Source organism: Cydia splendana, chromosome 1 (genome assembly GCF_910591565.1).
Source record: "Cydia splendana chromosome 1, ilCydSple1.2, whole genome shotgun sequence".
NCBI lineage: Eukaryota > Metazoa > Arthropoda > Insecta > Lepidoptera > Tortricidae > Cydia > Cydia splendana.
The window spans coordinates 25,759,997-25,787,493 of record NC_085960.1 but is presented as its reverse complement, the minus strand read 5'-3'; the positions used below and the strand labels follow the sequence as shown (position 1 = coordinate 25,787,493).

At 35.4% G+C, this 27,497-nt stretch overlaps 3 protein-coding genes across 5 annotated transcripts in view; 2 read left to right on the top strand and 1 right to left on the bottom strand.

The window, feature by feature from the left end:
• Positions 1-4,952, top strand: part of LOC134796785 (protein bark beetle) — a 31,257-nt gene extending 26,305 nt beyond the window's left edge. For both annotated transcript variants that reach the window (XM_063769018.1, XM_063769009.1), the window contains 6 exons: positions 54-315; positions 649-850; positions 1,729-1,861; positions 1,951-2,071; positions 2,162-2,789; positions 3,037-4,952. In XM_063769018.1, coding sequence (XP_063625088.1) covers positions 54-315; positions 649-850; positions 1,729-1,861; positions 1,951-2,071; positions 2,162-2,789; positions 3,037-3,311 — 1,621 coding nt within the window. In that variant the 3' untranslated portion in view covers positions 3,312-4,952. The remainder of the gene's footprint in view (positions 1-53; positions 316-648; positions 851-1,728; positions 1,862-1,950; positions 2,072-2,161; positions 2,790-3,036) is intronic.
• A 2,561-nt stretch (positions 4,953-7,513) lies between these two features.
• Positions 7,514-16,379, top strand: LOC134792269 (equilibrative nucleoside transporter 3). Its single transcript, XM_063763540.1, has 7 exons — positions 7,514-8,044; positions 8,792-8,958; positions 9,295-9,440; positions 9,941-10,375; positions 10,541-10,626; positions 11,259-11,458; positions 14,183-16,379. The coding sequence occupies exons 1-7, from the start codon at positions 7,781-7,783 to the stop codon at positions 14,292-14,294; spliced, it is 1,410 nt and encodes a 469-aa protein (XP_063619610.1). The 5' UTR covers positions 7,514-7,780; the 3' UTR covers positions 14,295-16,379.
• Positions 16,380-16,500: 121 nt separating this feature from the next.
• On the bottom strand, positions 16,501-27,245 carry LOC134792279 (etoposide-induced protein 2.4 homolog). 2 transcript variants are annotated; one of them, XM_063763549.1, is made up of 8 exons: positions 27,092-27,245; positions 26,845-27,002; positions 25,559-25,690; positions 24,930-25,185; positions 24,393-24,512; positions 23,631-23,854; positions 22,499-22,570; positions 16,501-19,086 (listed from the first exon to the last, which is right to left on the bottom strand). In XM_063763549.1, exons 1-8 carry the CDS (start codon positions 27,104-27,106, stop codon positions 18,984-18,986), a joined length of 1,080 nt encoding a protein of 359 aa, XP_063619619.1. In that variant the 5' UTR covers positions 27,107-27,245; the 3' UTR covers positions 16,501-18,983. The 2 variants fall into 2 exon arrangements, with proteins under 2 accessions (XP_063619619.1, XP_063619626.1); XM_063763556.1 differs by lacking the exon at positions 25,559-25,690.
• Between the last annotated feature and the right edge of the window lie 252 nt (positions 27,246-27,497).

The following is a 27,497-nucleotide window of genomic DNA, read 5'->3' as shown; positions in this document are numbered from 1 at the left end:
TCACTGTATTTATAAAAATGTTGAACACCATTAATATTATGTTTATCTTACAGCGCTCTGGAGCTCTGGCGTACTCGCATTGACGCCAAACATAACTATTGGAGTTATAACGAGACCTTAGCCGTAGCCGGCCGAATTAGAGATCAATCCGATAATCCACTTTTACTGGAAGTGGACTACAGACCGTACCACATGAATAATTTAACAGTGCTTGGAGGAGGCAAGTGCCCACCCGGTTGGGACGCTGTGGCCGGAACGTGCTTCATGTACATCGGGGCACCGATGACGTTTGCTGACGCTAGCAACTTTTGTTTGGTGAGTCATTTATGATACTTAAATCAACTTTTTCAACAACAATCCCAGGCGGGGGAAAATAATAGCACAGTTTGTTAAAAGGAATGGAAGGAAATTTTAACTCTTGCATTTAATCTCGGAAACCGACAAGTGGTGAGGTACTCGTTAAACAGCTGATAAAGACCTTAAAATGATCGAATAATGGATTGTGAAGTTAGTCCTATATTTGCTAAAGGAGGTTAAAATATTTGTTCTGCACACTTCTTTTTCTTTTAATGATTCGACACTATTAGTGAATCATACTTTTTCAAAAAAACGGGCAAAATAACTAAAATGAATGTCCTATCATTTCAGTCTGACAACGCATCCCTACCATACGTGTCTGGCAACTACGAAGCACTGTACAACTTCATCCAAGCCCAAAACCAATTTTTCCAATACGGCGACCGCGTGTGGGTGCAACACATTGACTATCTCACGCAATGCACTTCGTTCGCTATCTCCAGTGTTCAAGTTACTGAATGTAACCAGAAACATGCCTTCATTTGTGAGATTGGTAAGTTCCCCTTTTAGTTAAGAGCCTATCAACGTGCACACTAGCGCCACTGCTAAATAATCGTGATTATTTGTGACGTCCCACGGGTAAAGGTACCTTATGGCGGTTGGCGCTTACGCTATTATTAACGCCGCTCCAATATTATTGCGGCGCTATGCGACGTAAGCGCCAGCCGCCATAAGGTACCTTTTTTCGTGGAACGTCACATTTAAATTTAACGAAAGATATTTAAAAAAAGGGGGCCGCTAATATTTACTGTATTTTATATTTAAGTACCTTTTGAATACATCACACTAGTTTTTATGTTACTGGATTCGTCGATCTATGAACTCAAAACAAAAACGGCCGTTTTAACTTTGAACGCATAGATTGACGAATCCAGCAACATAAAAACTCGTGTGATGTATTCAAAAGGTACTTAAATACAAAGTGCAGTACGTAGCGGCCCCCTTGTTTAAATATATTTCGTTAAATTTAAATAATCACGATTATTTAGCAGTGGCGCTAGTGTGCACGTTGATAGGCTCTTAAGAATCAAAACTTAAACAGGGTGTTTTCGGCACGTGTTCTCATATTCTAGATTATTTTAGTTATGTATTCAGTGTCCGATTTCAGATACCTACTAAATTTTACTATATGTTATAGTTTAGTAAGATACAAGAGCTTATTGTATTTGTATAGCTATATCGCATTTTTTGGAAGGGTTTCCACGGAAGACCAGCGTCAAGGTATCCAAAAAGTATCTTGACACCAAGTTGAATGGAAACCTTTACGTTATGAAGTGTTTTTGTCACGTTTATGTGACATGACATGTGTTAGTTAAGTTTTTGTTGTTTTGTCGTGAACAAATTTCATTATATTCGCATTTGGTTTTACAGATCCAAAGATCACAATAGACCCCATGGCCTGGCAAGGAGATATGTTGGCGGTTGCTTTTATTGGTGTTTTGGCATTAGTTGTGGTATTGGTTGGTGCAGCCTTGGTCTGCTGGTATTCAAAGTCTAAACACAGGTAAGAATTTTCTCATTTAACTGTTTAATCACATTATGCGTTTTATTGAATCAGGAAATTTCACGACTTTGGTTTATTTCAAATTCCAGACATGTCCAGAGGCTAGAACGTCGCAATTCAATTAGGCAGTCACTCCATTCTGTCAGGTCCATCGGCAGCATCAACGGAGGTTTTCCAGATAATACTTATAGGAGAAAATTAACTCAAATGGTACGAGCTAATGATCTGGTACAGGAAACATAATTACAATAAAACACTGCAAAATTAAAATAAAACTAACAAAAATATGTTGTCTTTCAGAGTACTAGATCAACAGAGACTTTAACCAAAGGCTCCGATTATCGAAAGATGCTCGCGTCCACGACCTCCATAGAGTCTATGGAGAAAAGTCAGTTCAATTCTTCCATGGAAGACACCCAAAGTTATGATATCTATGAAGCTCATAATCCCAACCCGAACATTATGCAACTGAAGCACAGCACATTTATAAAAAAATCCGCATCACCAGAGTATTCGGTACCACAAAATAATAACCGCCCTTACAATCTTGCATACAAAAACGAAGGCTACAGAGACAATTCGAACGCGACCAGTGGTGCTCCCTCAATGAATACGGTAACTACTGAAGAAATTCCCATAATACATCATCCCGGTGGTCTGCAATCTCCCCAAGATGATGACACATTATCTCCCACAAGTGATTCGCAATACTTCACATCGGATACTTTGCCTTTGCGAGGGAGGACAGATACCTTAGATCTGAAGAATGGGTTAGAGAGACAAGCAAAGTATAGTCCATATGGTGCTCCTAGCTTTGGCACACAACCGAAGTTATCTTTCCTTATGGAGCTGAGATCGAAAATGCCAGAGCAGCCGCAACCGGGCGCCATGCCAACTACTACATTTGGGCAAAGAAAGCCTATTACTGGTAAGTTTCACAAATTATCTTTTGTTATACGTAACTATCATATGTTTTGCGGTCACTGAATTGTCAAACGTCAACTTTTGACAATCAGAGTTACCGCAAAATGTACACACATAAATTAAAACAAGATACTCGTATAGAAAACGATAATTAAAAATATTAGTGAAAGATTTACCTGATTTTATTGTCCGGGAACTGTCTGCATTCTTAAAGAAGAAACCACATTCACGTTTTCTAATTTCAATTACAGATCAACAGCAGTATTATGAAGACAATTTACCAAGCCCACTGCATCTGCCAGTGTATACTCCAGACTTCTCTGACCACATTCCAAGCTACGACTCAAGTCCCCAAGATTTGTCTCGAGAATTCGATGCCTCGCCAACGCCAGGCTTAGTCGGAAGGTCTAAATCTGAAGCGTTACTAGAAACTAATTTTGATTTCGACGATAACACAGAGTCTAGTTCTTTACCTTTAACTGAAGCGAGCAGGACGTATAGTCAACCTTTAGAGACTGCTATGTGAAGTATGTAATAATAATAAAAATTACGTGATTGTGTTTTTTAAATAATTCATCAGGCGCAAACAATACCACTGCCATTTAAGACCATTAAGTTATTACTATAGCAAATGAAATACTGTTAGAAGCAAAGAGTTATTGATTGTAGAAGAGATGTAAATAAAGTCTAAGATAAATCGTGCGCCTCAGTTTGACAGATGCAGTAGATGGCGCTGTACGACGCCGTATTTTTGTGGTAACTGAATTCTCAGACGACAACTTTTGAAAACTAGTACGAATTTACTTTTTTACACATATTATCTTTACACATATTATCTATGATTCTTCGGTCAGAAGCGAAGACAATCATATTGCAGGCAAAACATCATTGATGATAAAGTAGGTATTATGAGTAAGTAGCAATGAATGAAAAAAGACTGAATGGAATGTTTTGGATGACTTCTTGCATTTTTAACATTAATTCACGAGTTAATCGATTTTCAGTACTGATCGATAATAACAAAATACATATACATCTATGTATATGCAGCAGGAGTGCCTTACGTTACGAAATGTGTTATTGTATTATGAATTTTATTTCTAATTTTATATTAAGTATTAGACATTATATCTAATTTTATAAATTTACCAGACGTGCACGATCTCAATTAATGAACTACTTCGTTTGTGTAACGAAATTATTATATCATTTGTTTAAATTCAAGAATTTGTGATAAAAAATATTCGTATGTTGCCTTAATAATATGATGCCTTATAATTTTTTTTTACGTTTAAAAAAAAAGAATTTATACCTACCTATACTTAAACGTACACTAGGCAATGTGCAATGACCCGCAAGACGTAAATATAGGTGTTTTAATGTAAGTAGGTAATTAATTTAATTTTTTATTTTATTTGTATGCTATATCTTAAGGTTTGTCCGTCCCTACGTAATAAGTAGGTATAATATAATTTTTTGATAACATGACTGACAATACAAATTCCATTAATAGATAGTCACATAGTCTTTCCCTAACATTAGATAATCTTTTCTTTTTTTTCTTACCATTCTTGATTTACACTTACAACATCTCTCAAACTATTCATTAATTTAGTTATCTTTTCTAGGTACAGTCACCTGCAATAATTTGTTATTCTTTGAAGGCCGCAAAAATATGTAATACGCTTTTATGGCTGTACAAATAAGATCGTGTCAGCCTTCGTTGTGTAATGGCTCCTCTACACGATGGGCCAACGCCGGCCAATCCAAGGGACACAGCCATGCGGTAGAATGAGATAGCAATAAGCCAACCGACACCAATACCCCCTCTACACGTTGTCCCAACATATTGGACCAATAGGTTGGGCCAACGTGTAGAGGAGCCATAACATATATTGCAGGTGAGTCTACCATCGCCCACACTGTTAACTGTACATCGGTGAACCTTATGCCTTTTGTAATAAGGTCCACCGATGTACAGTTAGGAGTACTGGTGTTTGTACTTCTTACATGTCCTCTCAATATAATTAGTTCTTTATGTGCTCTATTTTTTGTATACTTAATTATATTAATTACCTATTAAATCAGAATCATATTAACAAATATATGCTTTAATTGTAAATTGTACAAAACTATATAGACAACAAACATATCGGTATAAGAGAAATAAAAACATTTTATATATTATTTGATGATTTTCATTTAAAAAAGATTATTTAGGGACCTAATACTCAAACCATAGAAGAGGATCGTATAGAAGTGGTGTACGCGTGCCTCCGTGAGGGACAAAACATACGCAAATGCGACACTGATTGGTCGAATTCATTTGTTGCCCACCATAATCCATACTAAAAAAAAGGTGGGGAACAAAAAATATGTGAGACACAAGGACAAACAATAATAGCGCTTTCGCTGCTACTCCTACTGAAAGATACATAAGACTATCCCGTTCTGTCAGTTATCCCCACACTCATGCCAGATCCAGTTTAAATACTAGATTCATGACTCAAACACACCCCAGGCGCGAAATTGAAATTTTCTATGGGAGATTTTTTTATCAACAGGTAAAAATTGTCCACGAGCGAGTGAGTTTTGTACTTTGTAGTGGTTTGTTACAGTGGTGCCCGGGTTTATTGCCCAGAGGGCCTACCGCCATATTCGAGCGATAGAGAGGCAGATAACGATTTTTGATGTTGGCAGTAGGCCCTCTGAATCGAGCTTGTTCGGCATCGATCGGCAGGATCAAAATTTATCAGGCCGGGCCGGGTGAGGCTTTATTTTATTGTTATTACATCTACGCGGTCGCCGGGTACTTTTTGTAGAAGGCCGGTCAACAGGTGCTACAGCTCCTAATCATTCTACGTCGCTAATCTGTAATCAATAGCCGCCCAAACGTGTTTATTACTAATTACTTTATCAAAAATAGAATAGCAATAATCACTCGTAATTATCAAAGTGTAAACAAGCCTTAAGGATTGTAGCCTAGCCACTGAAATATGAAACCTATGGAAGTGAAACGTCAACGAAAAATGCGTGCCAGTGTGACGTCATCCGGGAACAAAACATGGCGGTTTTAGTGCTGCCCAGAAGATTTTTACTGCTACTAGGTTTTATCGATAACTTTTTAACGTGTTCGGCTCATTTTATTTAAAATACTAAGTATGTATTATTTGAGGAGTTTATGTTTTAATAGCAAGTAAGTAAATAAATAAAAATTCTTTATTAGTATATTGTTATGTGAAAAGATACTTTGATTGAGTAAGATGTGTGGAGTCTAGGACAATTTCGTGCTTCAAATTTGACAGGTAAACCAGATGACGCTGTACTACTCAATACATATTGCGATTTTTGCGGTAACTCTGATTTTCAAAAGTTGACGTTTGACAACTTAGTGACCGCAAAACACATGGCGCAGTACAGCGCCATCTGTTATGGATGTCAGAATAAGTGTACGTGTTTTTCTTGGACTTTACCTCTCTATTACAATCAATTTCGTTGTGTTGTTAACCCTAAAGTCTGTAACACACTACCGCACTGCACCTCGACCTTGGTGCGCCATATCTATAAGTGAGAGCGATACAAAATTCAAGCTTATTAAGCGACGGGTGAAAAAAAAACAAAACCCCTTCAGAACATTTTTTTTATTACAAAAATAAGGAATGACTTCCGCTCTTCAACTTCTTCAACATTTATTCAGCAAATAGGCCACAAGGGCATTTTTATACGTCAACATTGAATTTACATACAAGCAAAAATAATAACAATACATTAACCATTTTATAAATTACAACTATATGTATATGGTCTCTTAATGTCGAATAACTATAAAACTATAAAAAAACTATAATAATAATATAAAAAAGCCCGCAGGGCAGCTTGTGGAGTAACGACCCCACGGACCCGAGTTACCCGAGTGCTCCCGAGAGTCGGTCAGGATCTCCATCTCCAGCCAGTCTTTCTTTTTATGTTCATTTCTTGGTAACCTATAAAAAATGATTTAATTATTAAATTAAGATAATTTAGTTGGTTTGAAGCGGGGTAGCATAATAAAATAAGAAAATATAAATAGGCAATCATAATATATCGATATCAAAGTCGATAAATAAAGTACAACCCTAACTGAAATGTTTACATTATTTAAGCGTAAAAATATAGTTAAATAAATCCAATCACTTCATGATCTATAACTGCACAGAAGAACCTTGCTATTTATAATGTGAAACATCCTTAAATTTCCCAGGAACATTAACAATAACCAATATTTTTCATGTAAATTATAGCGTACCTGTGTATGGTTAAAGATGGCTGATTTGGTGGTTTTCTTATGCCGCACCCTAATACACTACACACTGGCATATTCGCGACGTAATTATTCACATTTGGCTTCAATTATTTTCAATCACAAGCAAAATATTGAAAGATAATTAATAATTTTAATTTTCACCACGACTTTTTGACAGGACAAGTACCGGCTGAACTGACAGACAATGACATTTGGGTGACTAAACATGGCGGATTTTCGGCCGCATTAGGTATTTACGTATTTTCATGGAACACTTTATGTACGTACTGAAATACTGTCATCTTTTTTTGCTAAGGGTTACAGTGCTGAGTAAAAACGAGATAGATATATATTTATGTGTGTGCCGTCAAAATGGGTGCTATTTCTATAAGCAATTGTACGTATAGAACAATATGTCTTGTCCCTATTATATAGGTCTATGGTCTCGACTCGCTCGAATGAGCGCGTAGATTTGCGCGTAGCTGATGTTCGATAGATTTCGATCTCAGCTGCGTTTAATACAAATAAAGTAATAAACAAAATTATGTTTTGAATATTCAGGTAAAGGTATTTTATGTTTTGTTTATTTTTGAGTCATTACATCGCGTCATTAGAACGGTGCTATTGTAACAAACAAGGACATTAGAATGATCATTAACAATAGAAGTGAAATAAAATAGCTTTCTTTATTGTGGTCAAATATTCATGAGTAAATGGTGTTAATAAATGCTACAAGCATGGACGTGGAAGAGACCGGATCGATTAACAATGAGCCCGTGGACGCGATTGAGAACGAACATGAAGAAGACATTATTGATGACTCAGAGGAGCGCGAGCTGGTGACAGATTCTTGCTCGACAAAGGTGCTGGACACCTCGGAGCAGCCTCGCGACAACTATTGGGTTGTTTATTTACTTTTTTATTTATTTGGCATTACATCTCTTGTGTCATGGAATTTCCTGATAACTGCAAATGACGTGAGTATTATTTCTTTTTTTAATTACGCATGTTTTAATAGAAGCGAGCCTTATGTACTAAACATTACGTCTTTAGTTTTGAATCTAGAAATATAAATAAAACTGCTACTGGAAATATTTTAAATATTTTAATTTTTTGTAAAATATTTAGGGCAATTAATAGAATTAGGCTAGTTATAATTCTTCTGAGAAAAAGACTGATTGTTATGTTGTTTCTCAGCTTGTATTCTAAACTGTTGATGTCTATCATTGCATGTAAAAGTGTCCTTGCAGCCTATTTGCAAAATAAAGATTTGGTATTGTGTAAATTGTATTGTTATCTTTATATATAAATCAAGACCCTGCTAAATAAAACTGTTGGCAACTGTTTTTATGTGAAAGTGCATAGCCTATTTTTTAACCACTTTTATTTGGCTTCACTGCTGAACCACTTCCTGATACCTATCTGATCCAATTGAATTTTGGAGATCTTCTTTAATTCCCAATCTAATAATATGCTAACACGGAGCTGATCTGATGATGCAGTCAGAAGGTAGCCAAAGGAACTCTTTGATTGAAAAACACAAACACATTGAGTTTAGGTTCATTAGAAAAGTAGAGGTAGACATGAATAAGAGAAGTAGTCAGGAATAAAATACTGTCACAAAATTTTTTTTTAACAGTAACTTGTCTTTCTCATTGCTTCAATGTTGCTTCAACATAACATCATAAAAAATAAGTATCATAATATTGTTTTCCTATTTTCAGTATTGGATGTATAAATTCCGAGATGTGTCTCCAGTTAATTCCACCCAGTTGGAATTACCACCAGTACGGAAAACTCAGTTCCAAGCCGAGTTTACTTCCTACCTCAATGTGGCAGCTTCTATACCTAATTTAATATTCCTTATATTAAACTCACTCTATGGGCATTTGTAAGTAATTTATATTAATAATAATATATAATAAATTATAAAGTAATTTAAGCTCACAATTTGCCATCTTTTTTAAAGTTCAAATATCTGTGTGTGCATCATTTTTGCTCAATTATAGGAATTAATGGCACCTGAATCTAGCCTTAACTGTCTAAGGATGAAACTAATTGAAGCCATTTTATCCATGGTACTCCAACTATATTGTTTTTATTTTCTATGGAGTCTTCTTAATGCAACAATAATAATTAAATTTAGAAACCCATATCATGCTATTATCTATTCAGTCAATGTCAAGAGGTTGAAGATATTATGTATAATTTGGATGGATTATTGCAGAGTATCTGTGAAGAGCAGACTACAAGGATCACTCTTAATGATCACACTGTCATTCCTGGTGACCACTGCTTTTGTTCAGATTGACACTGACGAATGGCAGAACACATTCTTCATTGTTACAATGGTGACTGTAGTTATCATGAGCGGTAAGTTAATGTTAAAATAATTAATAGCATCATATTTTGTTAGTTACAACCAAAAACATACTAGGTATTTCAGTAACAAAAACTTAATAATTAAAAAAACGGAGTTTTGATGTTGATTAAGGTTTCTAAGATTATTTTTTTTACTTAGCAGAGCTGACTGCGATGAAATTGCATTTTATAAACAATATTGCTGTTATAGATGGGTTATGTTAGGTTAGGTAGATTTTTTTTCTGTTTCTTAAAGTTTTGAACATTGTAAAACAATTGCTCACAATTTTGGTGCTACTCAAAGAGACCGGTATTGGCCAGTATTGCCAGTCAGAAATTACATATTTAGACTCCAGTTTCCTTAACTTTCAAGAACAGAAGAGACCGCTTTTATTTTCCTGAATTTGTATGGCCCAGAAAGGCCTACTTGAGAAAAACAATGAATTATATTGAAAAAAGTGGTGACGTCTATATTTTATGTCTCTGACAGCTAAAATGTTCTTATGTTCCAGCTGCCAGTGCCATATTCATCGGCGGGCTCGTGGGCATCGCGAGCCGCTTCTCGAAAGAGTACATGGCAGCCGTGGTAAGCGGCCAGGCCCTCGGCGGGATCATTGCCGCCATCGCCCAAATCATATCCCTTGCCTTCAAAATATCCCCCTTGCACAGCGCCCTCATATACTTCATCATAGCTGACATAATGCTGCTCGCATCTTTAATCTCCTACATAATGTTGTACAAGATTGACTTTTTTACACACCATATTTTGAGGGGCTCCGGTGTGGTTGCTAACAGGCACAGAGAAGTGTCCATGGTAGCCGTCATGAAGAAAATCTGGGTTTACGCGTTCAGCATTTTTGCGATTTTCGCGATCAGCATGGCCGTGTATCCCGCTGTCACTGTGTTGGTTGAGTCACATCCTACGACTCATGGAACAGATTGGAACAGTGAGTTATTTATATTAATTGTTCATTTTAATCCTAATCATTGTCAGGTAAACAGAATTTCAAATCAATTAGACAGTAGTTGTCTTTATAATTATTTAACATGATCTACTTAAATAACCTTTTGCCAAAAAATAATATATTTTTAATATAGGTTTTGTTTTTCAGAGATATACTTCGTGCCGGTAGTGAATTATCTAATCTTTAATTGTGGAGATTATTCCGGGCGTTTGGTAGCTGGATTTCTACTTCGAGTAAGTGTCTAACTATTTTTTTGTATTAGTACTTATTCGTTGTAGGTATTATAGTTACAATGGTATAAAATCTTTAGAATTAAGAAGAGCTCTTAAGTGGAATTCCGACACCTTAAACATTTCCAAATATTGTTATTTTACCTTTTATTTAAATTTCATCATCATCATTGGTAGAGTTGTAGACCATTTAATTGTATCTATGGTAAACTAATTACTTAATGTTGTTTTGTTTCGTCAATCGAGTACAAAATAATTCTTTTATGTGATGAATTGATAATAATCAGTTTATTTACGTACGTAGCGCTATTTCCTAATTAGGTAGGTACATGACTAATAGACACGACACACAAGCCCATAAAAAAAAATCGCCTGTAATTGCACCGTGTTTTTGTAAGTGTGAGACATTCTACTGTCACATTTGTCCTACTAAACGAGCATCATTGATATTATTATAGGTACCTATATAATATTTACCCAATATAAAACACGGCTCCAACATTTTTTATGAAAATAACTTACCTACTTGAAAAATCGGAAAATTAATTTTACTACGTACGGGGACCTACATATTCTCGGTCACCAAATGTTTTAATGATGTTTTACGATACTTAACAATAACCGAAATATTCCAGCCTCTGAACCAATGGATAATAGGAGCAGCTAGCATATTGCGTATCATCGGAGTCCCAATGCTGATGTTATGCAACGCGCAGCCGCGACCGCACCATCTGCCGGTCATCTTCGAGTGGGACTACGAGTACATTATGATCATGATCGTGTTCGCTTTCAGCAACGGCTATCTCACAAACATTGTAATGATCAATTCTACCAGGTGAGATTGACAATTATTTCAACTGCTCTAGTCACTGATAGAAGCCAAGTTTGAAGTCTGAGATCCAATGCTGATGTTATGCAACGCGTAGCCGAGCCCGCATCACGTCCCGGTCATCTTCGAGTGGGACTACGAGTACATCATGATCATGATCGTGTTCGCTTTCAGCAATGGCTATCTGACCAACATAGTAATGATTAATTCGACCAGGTGAGATTTTCAATAATTTCAACTGCTCTAATCACTGATAGAAGTCTGAGATCCAATGCTGACATTATGCAACGCGTAGCCGAGCCCGCATCATGTCCAGGTCAAGGTCATCTTCGAATGGAATTACGAGTGCATCATGTTCATGATCGTGTTCGCTTTCATCTCGCAAACATTATAATGATCAATTCTATCAGGTAAGAGTATAAATTATTTCAATTGCTCAAGTCACTGATAGAAGCCACAAGCTTGAATGAGATCCACTCCTGCGCGTTAGCGTTTCTGTTATGTGATGCGCAACCGCGACCATACCATCCTATATGTGTGAAGTGTATGGAGGGAAAATAGATATTGATTTAGCTCTCTTAAAAGCGACGACATCTCTCTATCCCTCCAATATTCGAGAGCGATAGAGTGACAGATGACGGAATCTCTATTTTCGCGGTGGGCCCTCTACAGAGAGTAGGTACTACAGATCAAAGGTTATTTAGGTTATCCTCGTCTAAACTAGGTTGTCTTTGTGGGTGTTGTTTATTAGATGCAATCTTGATAAAGACTTAATTAATGGTTTTCAATCTCATCTTGAGTTACCTATGTAGATGATTACCACGGTGTATGACTTGTTGAAAGTTGCACAAAGCACTTGTTCTGCCACTGTTATTTAAAACATAAGCTAAATTTTATTGTATGTAGTATGTTTCCATGCTGCTTTCATGCTTTCACCGAACGTCTGCACGTGTCCAGATATCTTATCGCGTAAAATATAGATAATTATTTGCATATTCTCGCATTTGTAATGCAGTGCTGATAACCCAGAGTGCACTGTGACACATCCTTGTTAGGTCAACAGACAGGCGTATCATCTATGCGAGCTGTTTTGTTTTGCTTTATACGTAGTTTAGTTTCCATAATAGGTAGGTACCTACTTGAAGATAAACTATTCAGTCCAATATGAGCACAATGCCGTTTTCGTGTGTTTTTGCCTTGTAGATTTACGGTACCTACTCAAATTTTAGATAAGCTAAAGTATGCATATTTTGTTATCATTAGATAGGTATTTAGTTAAATAAAAACGCGTATCTTATCGAACGAGCGAGCGAAGCGAAGCGAAGTTCTTACATTCGACTTTGAACACGCGGCTGGCTAGCGGTACGTCCCGGCATTTCGATGTTTTTAAGCTGAACTGTCAGAAGATAGTTTGATACTCAATAACTTAAGTAAATTTGTTCTAATTTAAATGAAATTGGGTAAACGTGTAGTCGAGGGCATTATATTTTAGTCATTAAATTATGAGCAGGCCCGATCAATGGGTTATTGAGCTAGAAGAGCTTAGAAGGCCAAAAAGCTGTTTGTGAGAGGTCTCACTATTCTGGTCATTTTTTTTGCAAGAAATATGGTCGAGTTTAGTATCAAATGAAAGTGCTCGACTTACACTTTTATAATATCGTTTTTAAATTTACTATTTTGAAATAATTAGCAAGATAAAAATAAAATAGAATAAACATAGTATATGTATTTGACAGGAAATATTTCGGCTTAGCACAGATACAGTTTATTTTAATCTCTATGGTGGTGACTTAAATCCAGGGGAAGGACAACTGTATACGAAGCCCTTTATTCGAAAAATAGCGCCATCTATATTACTTAACTCTAAACTTGTAAATGGCGCTTCAAAATTGATGCAAAAAAGCAAATCTTGTCAGTAGAAAAAGGCGCGAAACTCAAATTTTCTATGAGACCATATCCCTTCGCGCCTACATTTTTTCTACTAACAAGATCTGCTTGGCCAACTATATTATACATACTACTCGTCTTTGCTTAAATCTATCAGTTAAGGGCTCCACAGACCTTGCAATAAATCCACGCAATCTTTGATCCATTGCCGCCTATACAGCGATATAAAATAGTAGAAATTAAATAAAATGGAACTCAAAAATGTCCATACTAAATTGTTGCCATGTGTAAGCATTTTACGTTAAAAATGTTACAGTTACGTAGAAAGTGGCGCCCTAATTTATTTTCTATTATTTTATGTCACACTATACGAGTACCTAAGTAGGTGCAACAAAGTCAATCGCTATATAATTTTTGTTTAACCGCGAGTTCTCAGTTTTAAATTAGCCTGCCTTTGTTAGAGAAGACAAGAAAGACAATATAGACCTATTGGTATTTGGTATTGGTTCTTGGTTGGTTAAATGGGAAAAAAGTGACCGGTTATCTAACGATTCATTAACGAACTTTTTAACATATTTTTATGAATTGGCTCTTGATGAATTAGTAATTATCGGAACAGTTAGTATTTAGATAATTTGATACATTATAGCCTTATAGGTCACATTGACAATAAAGAAAACATTTATCTTTTGTTTTGACAATTGACGACGATGATCATGGTACTTATAGGGATATACAGGATGTCGCGTTTAGTACCGATCAGGCGAAGGGCAATGATGAAGAGAGTCTACCGATTGGACCCCCATGTATGTTCAGCGAAAATAACCTCACGTTTGTTTCCAGAGTGGTAGAGCTGCACGAGCGAGAGAAGGCGACGTCCGTGATAGCCACGATGCTGAGCATCGGGCTGACGGTGGGGGCTGCGGTCGGAATGCTGTTGGTCCACTTATTATAAACACCGATATAATATTATAGCCCAACGCCCCTCACAATGCGAATGCCTGAGGTACCGCGAGGCCTTTGCACGGGCACTCAATCAAACCTTAAGGGGAAGGATTTGTTAAAATTAATGGGGCAACAGCAACTTAGCAAATATTGTGGACGGGTTAAAAAAAAGTAGAAACTGCTCTATTGCCGAAAGTAAATTTTAGCAAAAATTTGCTGCTTGTATTTAGGAAATACCAATTCATAACACATCAGCTGTCTTGCGATAATCCAGTAGTTGTAAAGCGAGAAATTAAAAAAAGTAAACAATTTGTTTGGTGGAAATAAGCGCATAGCATCTGCTTTACTGATATAAGACAGCCAAGTTGCCTGTAGCTAGAGTTTAGTTTACCAAGGGATTAGGAGCGACGTATGAATAAGATAATATTTGGCCAGACAATCACAAAAAACACACAAAAAGGAATAGATCCCATGATGGAAAGAAACTGACAAAGTCAACTAGAATATTCTTGCCTTTATTCGTACATATGGTTAAAATGTACTTTAGCGTTGTCCAAATACATATTGTTACCAAAATTTAAAATATGTACTTGCATATGTATATTTCGTATTGTTCATTTGAACGTCAGCATATTTACGTGTTATTTGCTGTTAGTTTGTATACTTACATCAGTAGAATAGTATGTTCTTAGAGCCATACATACTTAATGACTTATTTAGAAAATGCATTTTAAAATATGTGAGTTTTAATGTTTGAATACAAATTATTCAATTGACAATTACATATTTATTTAAAGTGTAGTTTTCAAAATATTTTACTAATTGACATTATAGATTAATATTTTTTAATATTTGATTGTTACCTGCACCGCTAGCACATATTGTCGTGGCTCGCGCGAGATGAAAGGATCGGCGCGACTGATTGATATAATTATATAGTCGCGCGATTCTCGGCAAGATGTGCTAGCCGTACTGCTTATAGAATTTCTTGTACGTATAACAAAAGTTAATCCGCATTCCTTTTGTATGATTTCACTGCCCTTATTGATTATTTAATGCTCAATTTAAACATTCCTGCAATGTTATAATTTTATTAACTTTAATTATTTGTTTGTACCAAAGTGGTGTTAACAATTGCTTGTTTTAACCAATGAATTTTTATCAACTCGATTATCTTAAGCTCATAATGTGTAATAGATCTCATGTAGAATAGGTATTCAATGGGGTTGGCAACTGTCAAAGGTTTGCCTAGATGGCGCCATCATAGCTTGCCCCTTTTTCTATGAGATTTGGCTTAAAGAGCTGGCATCCAGGGTATTAAAAAAACAAAAATTTGACACAATTCTAGGGATTGACGGGGCAAGCTATGATGGCGCCATCTGCTAAAAACTTCCACCGGCCAACCCCATTTTAACTACGATTTTGTGTAATTTGTATAAATGTAGATAATTTAATTATAATAGATTGCGCAGACGTAATTATGATAATAGATGTTTTTTGGACATTCATATTGTTTAATTATTGAATTGTGTTTGTACCTGATTTTAGGTATTATTTTTAAATATATGTATAATCAAATACATCATGCATGATAACATAATCACTCATTTATCTTAATAGGTGCTGCAAGGTTAGATGTTTCTACTTGTCATATTTGTAATGTATATTTGATTTTCTTGTATGTTTTTGATAACTATTTTACGTTGTACTTGGTTGTACACTGTACAGTGGAACCTCGATAACACATATCTTTAGAGAAACTACAAAAACACCTCGTATTTGCTGAGATTTGAAGCTTGAAGGGAAGGGAATGGCATTTTATTGAGTGTTTTGTCTTATTGAGGTGACATTAATACATTTATGTAATAAGTTGACATAATAATTTATCAATGTTAAGTAAATATAGGTACCTAAATGACTTCAATGTTTTTCCGCAATTAGCTTTTATTGCGTTAACTATACTAGGTAGGTACTATGATCGCCTCTATGTTCAATGTTATTGTAATAGATTGTACTTGTAGTTTATTTTTCTATATATTAAACTGTGATTATTATGTTTCAATTGATATTATAATTTTACTGTTTATGTGATAAATACTGCTTATGTTTTATAATCCTATATCCATGACATCTACGTGGGATATGTCTGCGGATCCATGGCGATAATGTAATTGTTTCAGGATTTAAAATGTTATATTCAATAAAAACAATGATCAAGTCAGTCCCATTTTAATAAGTTATGTCATGTAAAAGTTAACATTCAATTTAAGCATATATCTAAATGAGAATGATTAGAATATACATATAAAAACTATGAATAAAACTTAATGTATGCGATTCATAACAATAAAACATGAAATATAATATTCTGGCACCATTAATTCCAAAATATCAAAGAAGGGGCCATGCTTCAAATTGATTTGGACACTGTTTGCAAACAGGCACACAGGCCAAGTTTTGTAAATTATCTTTAAATCGGATACCTACCTCGGAATAGTTCCACGGATCTAACAAATTTTGTTTGAATAAAATTAAATTCTTTAGGAATTTTCAGCTCAGTGGAACAAATGGAAATTACCCATAATCCATATCCATGGATCTAATTGGTATTTCACGTTTTTAGTGCCTAATGCAGTTCACATTTTTAACATTTGCTTTATACCACTAAATAGGATATACAAAGTTGTAGTTCATGGTCAAAAAAATATTACAACAATAAAACATACTTATTATATAGCCAGTTAAAAAAACATTCCTAAAGTTAAAGAAATGTAAACTATCCGATATAGACATGGCCACTATCACCAACGTCTTAGGTACCAAAGACATGAGCACAAATTATAATCACATGTTATGTACAACATTGGGTATCACAATTTTATGAACTATTTACAGGGTTACACAGTGCCTACGATTTGATTTATATATAAAACCAACAGCCTTTAGTAGGCTTAGTTATGTTACAATATGCAATACGAATTGAATTAAGTATAGGTAACAATGAAATTGGGTGATTGTCTTTTTCAATCTTACAGTTGGTCAGAAAGTTATTGTTTTTACATTTTATATATTGTAGTACCCTTATATTGTACCATGACTTGGCCAGCAATCTTAAGTGTATTCCGTTACCTATACATATAATATGACACAAAGCACTGAACAAGCATAACCCTGTAACGCCGATATATTACTAAACATAATACATAGGTACATAAAGTAAATCACGCAAAATGATTTTGGCCAACTGTTGGCATCCTTTCCCTTGTCAGTACGGCACATTTTTGTTTAACCTTTTAACCACGAGCATTTGAGAATGGGACATAACTACGTTTTAAGCGAAATATTGTTTGGATCAAACTAATAGCAAAGTCTTTATGTTAATTACCCGGCTATCAAAAATGAGTGTTCGCAAGTGTAGAAAAAGTTCTTAATGGCAGTGTGAACAGTAAGCGATCAAAGTTACATATGCAATGCATCTATTTTATTCACACACGGGAATCTGATGTACTCGTACAATTGTACATCTACAAGTTCAGTTTTTACATTTTTGGTAAAGTAATGAGGGCGGGCCTTCGTAACTTTAATTATTCAATGTTCTACTTTGTGTTAACTAAAACTACTAAATAATTATCTAGCACCAATCTATTTGAAAATGAATTATAATAGTTATCAACAATACGTGCTACGATGTTAAAAAGTTACACAAAAGTTGCCATTAGCCTTAGTTTATTACTTTTATTAGCATTAACCTTTCGACCGCCAAGCAAAATAGTGAATAGCAAATTTGAGCCTTATGCAAACTACTGAACCTGCGTGTATACCTACTATAAGCAATGCCGCTCAAAACCAGTGCTGAATCCAGGCAAACCTTTTTGAATATAGGTAGGTACCTACAATAACGGCTTGGCTAGCTGTCCGAATGGCGGCGAGAAGGCGACTAGCGATCTACAATTTTTTTTGTGCATAAAACGTACGTGAAAGTGTAGATGCTATGTGAATAAAAAAGATGCACATAGGTATTAATTATCGATCGCTAACTCTCACTTCCGGCGAATACTATTTCAAAGATAAAACATCCACCCCGTAGAAAAAAAGTGGCATATATCACTGATCGCTACCGCTCAGACACCAGCTCAAAATTAGATCAAACTGAGTGTACCTACTTTTTTATTTATCTATTTTTTTAAAGAGTTGCGTACCAAATTTGGTAAAAGCGGAACACTTGTGGCACAGTCAGACATTATCGCGTTATCTCGGCAGTCTGTCTATCATATGCCTTTTTTTTTATTAATGATTAACAGTATGGTCAAAGATTCAATGATTGTATTATACGTATATATGTAGTCTAAGAAATATCGTGCCCACGAAATTGAGTTATACCAAAAACGTTTAGGACAATCATTAGTCATTACAATATGGCAAATGAGTGTTAAGACTACTGAGCATTAGGGCTATTACCTGTTGGGACAAAACGGTTAGGGCAAGTGATTGTAGAACAAAACTTATTAGGGATTGCGAGGGAGACCCGTTACCGCATAATGTACGGAGCCATGCAGCGCTACATTAGCTGTCAACTTTGAAGGAGGAATTTGTCTCAGATTTTACACATCCAATGAATCTTTACTATGCCTGGCCTTGCCCTTCCCAACACTGCTTACAAACGACATCGGTCAAAAGGTTAACCCTAAATGGTTAAAGATCACCTACTCCGCTGGGTGACGGCCTCGGCCCCTTGCCGCACGAAACGGAACATTCCGTTGGAAATCGCCACCACTGGCGAAAACAGACGTAGGGGGTACTCACTGAAATAAAATACAACACACCATTTAAATCACTCAAAACAATATTTACTGTATTTAAAATAAATTATTTCACACCATGCACGGAATATAGCACCAGAAATCTTTTGAAAAAAGAAACTGATTTGACGTGATATGCCTAGCCCTTGAAGTGGCAGGAACCGTCTCCCGGACAAATTACGTCATTTAAATTTGAAATTTGATTTTAAAATAAAATCGTAATTCCAACAATAGCTGGTTTGTTAGTGCATACCGTTGTATGGGGACCTTGCACTTTGAGACTATGCGCTGAAACTTGGCACAATTGATTGCTAGCTGGTCTTGAGCAGATACAGACCGGTAGACATCGAGAGCCACGTCTCATTTAGTGGGGGGCAGGGGGAAGTTCGACGCCGCCGCGCTTCACTTGGAGCAACATTTCTCTAAAACTATACCTATTAGGGCATGTGATATATCATTTTCGGATAAATTAAGGATGAGAAATCTAGTTTTAGAACAAAAACAATGCACTTTCTAACAAAAAAAAAGCATAAAGTAGAAAAGACTAAAAAACGTATTGGAGATTTTTTCATAATTACTAGTGATGTACCGACTATTGATTTGGCCGACTAGCCGACTAATCGGCGCTCGAATGGCCGATTAGTCGGCTAGTCGGCCAGATCATTAGTTTCGTATAAGTGTTCAGGTGAAAAACAATAGTTTTTCTCCTTTGTTCGCGGTATTCATCATAATTTAGCTTGGCTAAAAGGTGTACTCTACAGGTTCAAAGACCTATCACAAGAATCCTCGTTCAATCTCTGTATTTTGCGATCCTGAGCAGACCGTCAGTACAGCTTGTAGGAGGTATTTCCAAGGCTCTATTTCCCGTACGTAGTCGCCAGTTAAGAACATATCCCATGTGGTGAGCATCTTTATGAGCAACGTGCTCTGACTAAGTCTCTAAATTTTTGCAATAACATTAATAGTTCCTCATGGCTCCACCATAAAAAAAAAAAAAACAAAAACTGAATAATAATAAAAAAATAACTATCGAACTTGCACATGAAATTACACGAGAATCACTTAAGATCGACCTGTAGAGGAAAACACCAGCCCACCAACATACGATAACGATCAAACGGTCAATTATATGAACAAAAGTTTTCGTATGCACCCTGAATAGGTATTTTAGCAAAATAAACATAAAACATATGGTAAATATTGACTGTTGATTTATTTTTTTCTGTTTTTCTTTCACTAACAAAGTGCCGACTAATCGGCTATTTTTGCCGACTAGTCGCCGACTAATCGCCGACTACAAATGTGGCCGGATAGTCGGCTTTCCCGACTAGTCGCCGACTAGTCGGTACATCCCTAATAATTACCAATCTTTTTTTTAAAGTGTAGCAGGAATCTGAAAAAAAAAATACAGTTGAATTGCTACACATATTACGCTTAAGAAAATATATAGTTTATTATACAAAACTGTTGATAAATGGGAGATAAAAAATAATATTAAGCGTGGGTCAGAGTGATCTCAATACAAAATATTATGAATGTGGGAAAGTTACTTATAATTTGTTCTACAATCGTTTATTTTTTTTAGTTTTTCGTAAATAACTCGTAAACGGTAGCCCACAGCAAAAAATAATCTTTTACGTAAATAATATGTTACAGATTTCTTATAAAATAAGTGCTACCTTTTTTCGCTACCATCAATATTTAAAAAAAATATTGAAGGGAGAAAATAAATACTTAAGTCCCCTTTTTTAGTCATTCGTAAATAACTCGTAAACGATGGCCAATAGCAAAAAAATTTTTAGTAAGTACATGAATAATTTACATAAAATTTCCAACAAAAAAGGTCATTAAAACTTTTTCGCTAGGATCAATATTAAAAACGATATTAAAGAGAAAATAAATTCTAAGGTCCCCTTTTTAAATATTGATCCTAGCCAAAAAGTTTGAATAACCTTTTTTGTAGGAAATTTTATGCTAATATATGTATAATAGTTATTTGTACAACAAGAGATCAAAGTTTGATATTTCTTCGAGTGCTTATTTTGAGTCCCGTGCAAGCGAAAGATTCTATAATAGATTCACGAGCGTAGCGAGTGAATCTAATTTAGAATCTTGAGCGTAGTAAGGGATTCAAAAGCGCACGAGATGTAAATAACTTTGATCTCGTGTAGTACACAAAATTTTTCACCCTAAGCAGTGGGAACATACCTAGAGGGACAGAGATAATAGAACCCAAGTATATCGAACTTGTATTAGACCCCGCATGTTGAAATGACTATAAAGGTCACTTGAATGTCATTTTGTCTCACTCAGTGAGCAAAATCGCATTTTGCTCACTGAGTGAGACACAATCAGTGAGCAAAATGCGATTTTGCTCACTGAGTGAGACAAAATGACTCAGTGAGCAAAATCGCATTTTGCTCACTGTTTTTAAGAAGCAAAGTACCATTGTTCGAGCTGCTGAGGTGAAAATATATTTTTTGCTATTGGCCATCCTTTACGAGTTATTTACGAATGACTAAAAAATGGGACCTTAGTATTTATTCTCTCCCTTCAATATATTTTTTTAATATTGATCTTACCGAAAAAAAGTAGCACTTGCTTTATAAGAAATCTGAAACAGATTATTTACGTAAAAGATTATTTTTTGCTGTGGGCTACCGTTTACGAGTTATTTACGAAAAACTAAAAAAAAATAAAGGATTGTAGAACAAATTATAAGTAACTTTCCCACATTCATAATATTTTGTATTGAGATCACTCTGACCCATGCTTAATATAATTTTTTATCTCCCATTTATCAACAGTTTTGTATAATAAACTATATATTTTCTTAAACGTTATAAGTGTAGCTTTACAACTGTATTTTTTGTTTTCAGATTCCTGCTACACTTTAAAAAAAAATGGTAATTATGAAAGAATCACAAATACGTTTTTTAGTCTTTTCTACTTTATGCTTTTTTGTTGTTAGAAAGTGCATTGTTTTTGTTCCAAAACTAGATTTCTCATCCTTAATTTATCCGAAAATGATATATCACATGCCCTAATAGGTATAGTTTTAGAGAAATGTTGCTCCAATTGAAGCGCGGCGGCGTCGAACTTCCCCCCTCCCCCCCCACTAAATGAGACGTGGCTCTCGATGTCTACCGGTCTGTATCTGCTCAAGACCAACTAAGAATCAACTGTGCCAAGTTTCAGCGCATAGTCACAAAGTGCAAGGTGTCGTGCACTAACAAACCAGGTACAACTCAAAAATGACGTACATTGCCACTTGAAAGGCTAGACGGTAAGTAATTATAAGTACACTGAACAAAATCTATCCTTAAGCCAACAAGGAACCATATAAATTTGACAATCTCAAGTGAATCCCGACGATTTGTTTATTACATTTTATAATAAAAAAAATTGTGCTTACCTTCCAATAACAGGTGTCGCTTCATTACCGCTCAGTATGAACACCGGGAAAAAAATAGAGAACACACATCCACTGAAAATAACAACAAAAAATGTTATTAATAAAGCATCAAATAAATAGGCCTTGTTTTAGCTTTGAGATTGGTAATGCTTTGGAAATGTTTTAAAGGGAATTTCAACTTAATCTTAAAAACCGGAGAGTGCCAGTCGGACTCCGAGGGTTCCGTCCATACAAATCATTTTTTTTTTACAAATGTATTGTTTTCAGATTTTGCCCTGTACTTGTTGTAGTGTAAGACGATATTACTTGCCAAATTTTATTGTTCTAGGTCAACGGGAAATACCCCATAAATTTTGATTCCCTTGAGAGTGTCGAAACTGTCAAAATATACGTTTTTTGCGGCATTAAACGGCCGTATCTTCTTTTACTTGAGTATATGGTTTTAATCTCAACTCGATACTTCCACACGTTCCCGAGATAAAGGGTCTTGACAGACAGACTTATGAAATTTACTTTGTGTGACTTGCTAAAGTTGATGATCCCGATCTTTCCTTGATGATCGATTTCCGAATCTTTACATGTTACAAGTATGTATCGGAATACCTAATTATAGTTTAATAAATAAAGGAAGAATAGATTCAACGTAATTTATTTCAAATATTCCGCATTATATAAGGATCAAAGACGATTGAACGCAGACTAATATAGATATCGCAACCTTTGTACCGTATTTGGTATAGCCGGAAATCGCGGAATACTGATTAGATTCTCATTAAGCTTACTATACTATACTACATTATTACAAAAGGACGCCTGTATGGAGCCGATGGTCCTGGGTCCGAATCCCGGTAAGGGCATTTATATGTGAGATGAGCACATATTTCTTCCTGAGTCATGGATGTTTAAGTATTTGTATTTTATATATATCGTTGTGTGAGTACCCACGATACAAGCCTTCTTGTGTATACCATGGGACTTAGTAAATTTGTGTAAGAATAATAATATGTCCCTATAATATTTATATTTATTTATACTTATGACACTCACCGCAACGCTTGACAAATCGTTGCGTTTCTGACATAGGTATCGCAGTAATTTGTTCCACCATCCTCATATATCGATTATGTCTCACCTTATGATATAAGACTGAGGTATCTGCGTGAGCACCGCCAGCGGCAGCCCGAACCCGAGGAAGTATGGCCAGTTGGTCTCGATGAACGTGAGCCGCTTGTGCAGCTCCCAGCCCATGTTGAACCACTTGTACTCGAACGAGTACAGCGAGTACAGCAGGCACATGTGAACGAGGCATAGAAGCTCCCCGATGTATGTGATTGGTAGCATACTGACTAGCATACTCTGTGAAAAAGACATTTAATAATTTAAAAAATACATATATCTCTGTTTACAACGAAATATTACACTTTACAGGATAAAAAGCTTAATATATCTACGATTTTATTAATATCTTCTGCCTAGCTAGCATGACTGCGTTGTCGCATGCACGACTTCAAGTAGGTATGCGGTTAAACGCGAGTACGCGACAGTGCAAGTCATGGTAAGAGGTCTAATATGGATAAGACAAAGTGTCGTAAATTATCTGTATTTAAAATTAAACTACCACTAGTAAACTAAGAATAAGGGCTCATTTAGACGATGCGAGAACTCGCATGCGGGTTTCATTACATTGCGGGTTTCGGTCGGTTGAATTGGACGTAACCAACAGTCCGCAATGTAACTAAAATCGCATGCGAATTCGCGCGCCGTCTAAATCAGCACTTAAGAGTATAAATCGATATTGCTAACGCCAGTCTTAGTCTCTCTATCTGATGGTAAGTGAGTTCAGGGCCTAAGATAAAGCTGTAGGTTGTATCAGCTATGTCCAGGACATACATACCTGAACTAGAAATAAAGCTTGCACCAGTATGCTGAACAAGGAGTCAGCAATGATCTTGCTGACACTCGACATGAACTGCGGCCGCCCGCGCCGGTGTCTGTAGGCCGAATCGGCTATGTCCTGTAAAATAAATTATATTATTACAACCTCAATATAAACATAGGGAATAGCAAAACTTATATAGGTTTTTTTTTTGTAATTATACTAAACAATTTCTTTTTGTGCTTGTTCAATAATTGGACATCAAAATAAAATAAAAAATATAAGGGTTTTTCTAGGATGGATTGATAAAATGGATACATATAAAATCTCCCATATAAAAATGTACTTAATTCCTTCAAGCCTCTTCCAACTAATTAAGATAAGAGTAAATGATCCACTGGGATTATACATCTGGCTTAACTGTTACAGCAGCCATTAAAAATAGAAGACATTTATACTGTCATTCAAAAGTCGGGTGCATCTGATTATGCTGTTTACAAGATTGTTTCAAAACATATTTTATGATATTCAAATGGAAACATAACATATATTTACCTGAAACCATAAGCTATTAACCAGCTTGCTCAATAGGAATAATGGCAGCACCCATATCATCCGAAAAGTCATGGACAGGAACGGCTGCATCCAGCCCCACACATTATGCGCCACACCAGGATTGTGACCAAACACAACCGTTACTAAATACTTCATCGAAGGTAGCAACACATATTCAAATACTAATATACTGAGTAAGAATATAAAGCCGTTTAATATACATGATTGCAATACCCTAGTAAGTACTTTTGATTCCCTGGAATAGACAGAAAACGCATTTTTATACTTGTCTACTTAAAATATATATAATTCAAAATACTATCTAACAAAAATAGAACATAGATAGATAATAGAGATGTTACGGAGTTTTCAGTTTTATTTTAACTATACAGAACATCAAAAATATCTAAAAATCTGCCTATATCCTCCCAGTTTTGAAGTTAGAAGTGATATTGTTAAATTTGCTTTGTTGTTGGTTTAGTTGTTACTGTGTGTCTAATGCCTAAGTACCTGTTATAGTTGTGTCAGTAGTGACATGTGCTTAAATGGCATAATCATATAATGTATGAATATATTATTATGAGTACATGTTATTTGTAAGGAGGTAAGTAGGTACATCTTTTGTTTACCTCTGTTTCCAATCCACATATATCAAATCTAATTCCGGTTCTGAATCTGGTTCTGAATCCGGTTCTGATACACACTTCTTCACCTCCGTAACACCTCTACTAGCAAACCACTCGAAGATTATTGTTAGCCAGCTAAAAATTTTTACCAATTATTAATCCAATGATCTATTGTAACTTTTCTCATGGAGTATCATAGAATATTTTTTTGTATTTTTATTATTTTTGACACAAGCTTTTAATGCCGACTGTATAGAGTTATCTACTCTGCATCAAGACAATTCTAACAAACCTAAACTCAATGATGCTGCGTTGTTTCATCACAGAGTTCCTATTGACCATATCTGGTCTACATCATAAGATCAGCTGGATGATATCATATTACATTGCTACCGTTTCTTCCTGTATCCAGGAAGTTTGAGCTCAATCAGAAACCAACAAGTGATTGAAAAGTGGTTTGAACATTTTGAAAGCATCTTTTTATAAATCTATTACTTAACTGAGGCTGTTGCTAAGAAATTACTAAGTCTAACTATGGGCTAAATAGGTAGTTTTTATGGTCTTCTAAAGTTGGACAAAAACATAAAAACTTAAAACTAGATTTTGTCCCAAAACCAAGCTATCTCCTACTAGAAAACCACCACACCACTACTTTATCAACTGTCTGACTTAAGTAGTAGAGCTAATAGTTCAATGATGGATAATTATCAGCAGTATGATAATAAAAACAATCTGAAAATATGTCAAAGGTGTTCTGATAAAGAACGATGATATAAGTACAAGATACTTTTAATCATGTATTAATAAATTTCATAGTACATTCAATTACAAATTTCTATATAAAAAAGGTATTATTAAAAATGTGACTGTAAAATTACAAGAATTTGTGAAAATTTCTACTTTTATAACTAGGGTTGCCATAATTAATCGGAACTGATAAGGGACAGTGGTATTCTAGAACAGGGGTATCCAAACTTTTGTACTTGAGGGCCATATTGTGCCTCAGAAACTTGCACGTGCCGAAACCGGTCGACAAAATACGGGACAAAAACGGGACCAGTAAAAATACGGGACGTGATACTTAAATACGGTGACAGATTTATAACATGTGTTCTGACACATACATAACACAACATGTAATATGTTATCTATAACATAACAGGATTTACTAACTACAGTTAGCATTACCATTTACTAAGGGTCAATTTTACTCTTAATATTACAAGAGTCATAAAAGTGGTTTGAATTCAACTCCCGTTGTCTTAAAATAACAATGACTAGGTACTTACTGCAGAACTTTGGGGGCTTTCTGTTTTTGTTTACCATCTGCATCTTTGTGGGGCGACCGACTCAAGGCCTTCTCGTTGATCTCCTTATCCAAGTATAACAGAACTGTCACCCCTCTTAGGCTATCTATAAAACCTTTAATTAGAGATACCGAGAAATTCTGAAACAATAAAATACAGTCAACATCTTCAACACAAACCAGCGAGTAATTTTAAACAGTTTCGGCATTTTTATAATTGTACATCACACCTTAACGCTTTCCATATTGTAGGTATTTTTCTTTAAGGAATTATCTATTACTTCATTGTTCTTTAGATGATAATGAACTTCTGTTTCTTGTGTTCTCACATCATTGGCAAATCATTGGATTGGATTTTGTTTGACGTAACTTTTGTATTTTGCGTTCGACTTTGACTTTACCGTGAAAATGTTGCCTACTAATACATTATTATTTCTACTAATATATTAAGCACCTTAAAGTCCATTAAGGGTTATTCCAAAGATCTTTAAATTATACCAGGGCCCAGTTTTATAAAGTTACAAGTTACAAGTTTACAGGCGTTTACTGGCAACACTTGCTCCGTTTTTTACAATTTGCGTTTTATAAAAGTACTGTGTTACAATTTTACAGGTTACAGGTACAAGTGCCTGTAGC